Source organism: Neophocaena asiaeorientalis, unplaced genomic scaffold, assembly GCF_003031525.2.
Source record: "Neophocaena asiaeorientalis asiaeorientalis breed wild unplaced genomic scaffold, Neophocaena_asiaeorientalis_V1.1 scaffold4, whole genome shotgun sequence".
NCBI lineage: Eukaryota > Metazoa > Chordata > Mammalia > Artiodactyla > Phocoenidae > Neophocaena > Neophocaena asiaeorientalis.
This window is the reverse complement of record NW_020173682.1, coordinates 659550-666704: the sequence shown is the minus strand read 5'-3', so window position 1 is coordinate 666704 and position 7155 is coordinate 659550. Positions and strand designations below refer to the sequence as shown.

General features: G+C 44.5%; 1 protein-coding gene across 1 annotated transcript in view; it reads left to right on the top strand.

The window, feature by feature from the left end:
* The first annotated feature begins 330 nt into the window (after positions 1–330).
* The window catches only part of ITGA8 (integrin subunit alpha 8), a 180924-nt gene continuing 174099 nt past the window's right edge, over positions 331–7155 (top strand). The window contains exons 1-4 of the mRNA XM_024750072.1: positions 331–343; positions 1423–1597; positions 6340–6534; positions 6965–7151. Coding sequence (XP_024605840.1) covers positions 331–343; positions 1423–1597; positions 6340–6534; positions 6965–7151 — 570 coding nt within the window. The remainder of the gene's footprint in view (positions 344–1422; positions 1598–6339; positions 6535–6964; positions 7152–7155) is intronic.

The window sequence follows — 7155 nt, the reverse complement described above, 5'->3', positions numbered from 1 at the left end:
ATTAAAGTGATCAAGGTCATGGGTACAGATAACTTAACTGTCATGGTAAGCAGGAAGCCTTTGAATGTAAGTTACACAGATGACAAAATGCATGGATACCATAGGAGGCGTATGGCATTCTATAGGGGCTCTAAATGTCCTAACTTGGTTCCATGTCTTAGCACAGATGAATTCTGCTAAGATTGAACTTTTCTAAGTCAGGGGCCCCAAGGGACCCCAAGCCATAGGGTCCCTTGTTTTCCAGATCGGTGTGAGCAGAGTAACAACCTCATCTTTTTTTAAAGTTGCATCATTAATAGTCCATTTTATTCTTTCGTTGATCATGTGGCCATGTTCTTCAGAGGTAAGTGCTCTCCCAAAATCTTCCCCACACCCATTCTTCTCTAACCACCCCCTGTTAGTTTTGCTCCTGGCACTTACCCACTTAATTATATTCTTATCAGGCTGCCATCTCCTCACTGCATCATAAGCTCCAGGAAGGGAAGAACTATATCTCTTAAATTCACAAGCGTATCTCCAGGGCTGGCACAGTACCTAAGACATAGTTGGTGCTCTTATTTGTTGATGGGATAAAAAGAAGGACTAAACAAATAACAAAGTTAGGTAGGCCAGTGAGATTGAGTGGAATAGAGTCCTTGCACAAGTGACATGGAAATCTGATTTGACTAATAGCTAGCTGGGAAAATATGAAATACTGTTTTTATGGGCAAATTCTTTCCTACCCCCCCTCCTCCCTTCTTTCCTTCCTTCTCTCCTTATTTTCTCTCTTCTTTTTCCCTTTTTACCTGATTTGCAAAGCTACCACAAGGAAATAAAGATGGTGATAAACGTGAGAGAGACCAACTCAAATTTGGGAACTTTGTAATGAAAAGGTCATCTAAATGGTGAGACTACATCATTTTTTCACAAGAAAATCTCACACGCTTTAATAGGGTCACAGACACTAGAGGGCAGTCCGAGACACCCTTTTAGCATCTTCCCACTGTGGAATAAACACAGCAACCTAGTTTGGGGTTTAAAACACACTCAGAGGGCTTCCTTGGTGGGGCAGTGGTTAAGAATCCGCCTGGCGGTACAGGAAACACGGGTTCGAGCCCTGGTCCAGGAAGATCCCACATGCCGCGGAGCAACTAAGCCCATGTGTCACAACTACTGAGCCTGCGCTCTAGAGCCCGTGCTCCGCAACAAGAGGAGACACTGCAATGAGAAGCCCGCACCCCGCAACGAAGAGCAGCCCCCGCTCGCCGCAACTAGAGAAAGCCCAGGCGCAGCAACAAGGACCCAACACAGCCAAAAATAAATAAATAAAATTTAAAAAAAAAAGAAAAAAGAAAACACACTCAGATCACCAATCAGATGCTCCAGCCTTCATCTCCTCCCATAAGCGGAGGACTCCTCTGTGACTCCCCCACCTATTTGTAGGAGACCTTTGTGTCTCGCCGGAGTCCTTCAGCAACCTCCAAGGGCTGAATGAAGAGTTTGGCTGCTTCAGAAGGCCACAGCTGCTGTCTCCCCCCGGAACCCACAACTATTTACCCTTGTCCTGGGTCCACAGAGATGCCTGCAGGATTGTGTTCACAAAAGCCTCTGCTTTCAGGTCCTGGTGCAATGGGGTCAGTGTCTGTGTCCAGCCCGCCCCGCTCCTCCCCCATGCATATGTTGAAATCCCAACCCCCAATGTGATCGTATTGGGAGGTGGGACCTTTGGGAGGTCATGAGGGTGGAGCCCCACGATGGAATTAGTGCCTTACAAAAGGAACCCCAGAGGACTTTCTCACCCCCTTTCTGCCATGTGAGAATACAATGAGAAGTAAGCCTCCCAGTCTATGGTATTTAGTTAACGGCTGCCTGAACGAATTAAGACGCCTGGCACGTGCACAGGTGGGGAGAATGCCTCACTCCTCATTTTAAGTGACTCTCTTTCCGCAGCACCAGTGTTGAGGCCCCGCACCCTAACACCTTATTGAAATTTAACAATAATAAAGCCCCTCGAATATATTCCCACAGCCTCCTAGGCACTGACTGGACTCAAACACAAGCCTTTGGAGAACTGCACTTCCCAACTGCCAGACTCCACTAACTAAGATGTTGTGAGCTTTTACAACTAAGATGTTGTGAGCTTTTTCCCATGGAAGTTCGCTTTAGTCACTGTGGCCAACCCATCAGACGTGTGTAGGTTTTTCAAGATTCTGGAGTGAACTGGCCCTAATTAAAATCTGTCAATCAAGGTCTTGCGTATAAGCTCAGCTGCCTGGGGTCTTTGACTCTCAGGAAGATTTATCCCCGGATGTCCAGGTTCTGGAAGAACATCATTGGCCTCACTTACCTTCCTTTTTTAGAGAAAGAATTGTTTTATTTATTTTTATTTTTGTTTAAAGCAGAGTTGTGTTTAAAAGGCTCATTCTAAAAAGAGATCGAGTCAGAGTCTGGTGGGAATTTTCCTTCAGCTGAACCAACTGCTGGCTGTGCTTGAACGTCTGCCAGCACGGGGGCCACTGCTGCAGCACTTTTAACTTAAAAGTGGCTAATAAAATCACGAAGGGAAATCATAAAAGAGAATGACAAACAAAATTATCAAAAAGAAAAAAAAAAAGATTTTACTATAATGAGATTCATCCTCCAGGGACCAGAAAGAGAAAATTTGCAGACATAAGCTTATGCTAGCAGAGACACTTGACAGATTTAAAAGTTGTTTGCCCAAAGTAAGTTTAATTGACCAGTGTTTACTAATCAGTGGTTTCTAATATTGCAGAAACTCTGAGTCCAGTTGGGCAAAAAAAAGAAAAAAAAAACCAAAAACAAAGAAACAAACCAAAAAACCCCTGAGATCACCTCAGTTACCCAAAATACAAGAAGAGATTGAAAAACTACGTTCCATTTGTGGTGCATTCGTTTTTAAAGCTGATGGAATCTTCAAGAACACATTGTTTTTACACTGGCTTATTTTGTAAATGGTTCAACATATTGAAATTGTGGTTGTATTAATGAAATAATCAGATCGGGACTCCCTTAGCTCTTGATTTGGAGGCAGGATCACTTTTTATCACATAAAGAAACAGATTTAAACATAGCGGGGAGGGACTTCCCCAGTGGTCCAGTGGTAAAGACTCTGCCTTCCAAGGCAGGGGATGCAGCTTCAATCCCTGGTCGTGGAACTAAGATCCTACATGCCACGGGGCACCTAAGCCCATACACCACAACTACTGAGCCCGCGTGCCGCAAACTACAGAGCCCACGTGCCCTGGAGCCCTCACACCACAACGAGAGAGAAGCCCCCGTGCCGCAACGAAGACCTGACATAGCCAAAAAAATTAAGAAAATAAATAAGTTAAAGAAATAAATATTTTTAAAAATTGTTAAGAAATAAAATAAACAGTGGGGAATAGTAATCGGTTATTAAGTTACAAACGTATTTGGTCTTCTGTTAAAAAGTATGCACCAATGGTTAAATGTTACAACATCTCTATTTTTAAGTACTTCGTACATGGCTACAACCCAGAGAGCATTTTTTTTTTCCGAGGGTACTCTTTACTTATTTTTGGAACGTTTGGGCCAAATCTGTTCCATCTTTGACCTTTGGGTTCTTTTCTTTTCTGTTTAGGCAAACAACTATGTATACCTTTCTCAGTATTAAATATACACACGTACTCACGTGCATGACAAACAATTCCCAGACTTGCTTTTCTGACAAATAAATCAGTGCTAGTAGACCTTTAAAATGTCAAACTTCTCATTCAGCATAAGACCTGTCACTGTCCATGTGTTTCTCTGACGGTACCCCAAGTTTTACTGATTGGCACGGTTCCCACGTGTCAGAATAGTGCAATGTGCAAGACACCTATGCAGACCTATTCTGTCCCTGTAATTATTGCAGATTTTTTTTTCTGGCTTCTTGGAAGATTTACTACTCTCCCAGGCTCTTGGTCTCCCAGGGAGGTCAAAGAGCTTCAAGTAAGTTTGCTTCCCCTCCACTCTTTGAATACCAAGGTACCACCGAACCCTTTTCTGAGACCTCTTAACACACTGCTACATTATGCCACCTCTCAATCATGACTCATGGGCATGCTCAAAGGGCCAGCCCAGAAGAGCTTGCTACTTTAGAAAGGTGACTTCTCATTATTGCCATAACGTACAAAAACATACTTACAGACCTAATAGTATGAGGAACTGTTTTTGGCATCTGCTGGTCCTGGGTTCAAATCACACCACTTACTTGCTCTGTAACTTTGTATATGCTTGTACCTCTCTGAACCTTAATGCCCTCATCTGTACAGTGGAAAGTGACACTATTAAGAATATAGGCGGGGGTTAAAAAAAAAAAAAAAAAATTAAAAAAAAAAAAAAAAAAGAATATAGGCTTGTTGTACAAATCAAGAACAAGTGTGTTTTAGAAGAAACGGACAACTGTATGTATCCAATTATGCGGCAATAAGTAGAATTTTCTTTCCTGGCCTACCCCTATCTTGAATTAAAAATAAGGAACATGCTAGAAATATCAAAAAGCGAGACAGTAGCAAAAGGGGATACCCTGGTGATGTGCTGATTTATACAAATCAAAGCATTTTATAATATTGAGCTACTTATGTCTGGTAAGTTGGTATGTGGACCAAGTGTACATCTAGGATTATGCTATTACTTTCTTTTTGTTTTTAATTGCACTTTATTAATTTAAACAAATAGAGATAATGACTGCTTATGTTATCTTTGTAAATCTTTTGAAACAAGCCCTCATAAAGACTTGAGAAAAGGCTGGATTTTTTAACTCAAAATACTTTTTTAAAAATAATTTTTATTGGAGTATCGTTGCTTTACAATAGTGTGTTAGTTTATACTGTACAGCAAAGTGAATCAGCTAGAGATATACATATATCCCCTCTGTTTTGGATTTCCTTCTCATTTAGGTCACCACAGAGCATTGAGCAGAATTCCCTGTGCTATACAGTAGGTTCTCATTAGTTATCTATTTTATACCAGGTATCAACAGTGTATATATGTCAATCCCAATCTCCCAATTCCTCACCCCCCCATTACTTTCTACCTATTTAGGTGTTCCATTTCAACATAAGACTTGCCTGCAATGTGATGAATTTACACATTTCAGCATGCAGTCTCAGGAAGTGATGGAGTTGAGGTTATTTCCCAGTCTCAAGGTCTCCCACAGCTCTGAATATGCCCATGTGTATGTTGCATGTGAATTACCCACTGAAATTTACTCTAGGGAACGTCACTTTTATGAACACTAGTAACCTGACCCAAGGTAGTGGACTTTGTATCCAACACAAGTGGACTTTTGGACTGAGAAAAATGTTTTCTACCCTCTACTTTTAAGTCCTTGTCTGGGAAAGGACTATACAGTTAGGAAATGATCCAGATGTGATGATTTACTACATAATCTTCTGATCGCTTATTAATTTTTAGCATTTCTACAGGGATGAGACAAGCAAAGATGAAAATGTAAAATTTAATTCAGTCTGCCAAGTGGGTTCTAATGTAAGAGAGAGAGAGTCTAGCTCTTCAATGGGAGCAGAGATTTTCTGTGGATGGACTCCTACATCTGCACCGCCAGACTAGACCACTGCTCTGAATCACACTTTACGCTTCCGGCTTCTCTGGGATCCCATGGTAGTAACAGACTGAACACGTCCAGCATCTAACTCACCATCTACCTCCCAGTCCGCTCTCCTTGCCCATTGCTTCTGTTTGTGATTCTCCTCTTCTTGGTCGATACCTGCAGACTCGCCTTGGGCTCTCCTTCACTTTCCTTCTGCCATCAGTCTTCTGGCCCTTTCCCTGCCAGAAAAGGGCCTGTTGGGCTTCCTAGTTAACCCGTTGGGCTTCCTTTCCCTTCCATCTGTTAATCATGTCGAAGTCCTCATCAGCCAGGGCATTTGGGCAACAGCTGCTTTGCTTTCTCTTCCTTCTAACAACCAACCGCCTTCCACCAACACACACACACATCCTCTACTAAACTTCTGGAATCCCTGTGGGCATGTCGTGCCTTTGCTGTAGAACCGGCTCCCTCTGCCTCAATAAACGTTCTTGTCATGAAGATCCTTTCTCAGGACGTCCATCCCTACCTCCCACTGCTCTCCAACCCACACTTTTATTCTGATCCCTTTGCACAACCATTTCATCCCAGCCTTTCTGTCTTTAATACCTTCCCTCAATCACTCCGCCCCCAATGTCCAAAGCCAAGCCTCACATTCAAATTTCTGTTGAAATCTACCAACACATCTCCTTAAAATACTGTAGACCCTACGCACCTCTCCCGTCTCTATACCTATATAACCCCAGCACCACCCTGTTTAACGCTTAATAGAAGCTCTCTTTCCCCATCAGTCCTGTTTCCCTGGAAGACCACATGTTATGTAAGGGCTTCTACATCACGGTTCTCCTCTGCCTTCCCCCCTACTCATCCCTCACTCCCTACCCCAAGCAGAAGACACAGAAAGAGATCAGTAACACCGGTGGTGGATTGGAACTGAAGTTTGAACTCCCGCTGACTCCAACCTACACCCTCGACCCCTGCTGGGGGTAAACTGGAAATTCCGACATTCCCACCTTTGCCAGTCTTCACCACAATTACACAGGGTTAAGGACATATAGGGCCGAGTCATTTGACGTGTGCCACGTGCCTTTGAGAAAGACCTAAATAAAATCTCCAGGATTGCTCTGTTTATCAGTTACCTCGGCAGGGAGGTCGGGTAGAGGTGGGGAAGGAGAGGACTGTACAAACGCACATCGACCCTGAAAGGGTCTTCAGGCTGTAGAGGTGATGCAAAGATCCCTGCTTGGTCTGGCCTCGTCCCTCGTGCTGGGGTACGCTTTCACAGTCTTCCATTTGGGAGACACTGGAGTAAACCCTCGCCCCATGCGGCGGGGGCCAGGGGAGCGGGGAGATCGGCTTCCAAAAGCAATGGCTTGACTTGGCCTGTGTGAGGCTCAGATCGTTCTTGAGATGTAGAAAAGCCGGGCGGCCGAAACAGGCGCCGGCCGCCAGCGGAGCCGCGGGCGGCGAGGGAATCGCGGACTCCGGCCCGCAGTGCGCTGACGCGCCGCTAGGAGGCGCCCCGACCGCGCCGCGGCCCCTCCCGCTGCCAGAGGAGGGCTCGGATCCCCTCCGCCAGCCCCCCGAGCCGCGGGACCAGGCGGCCG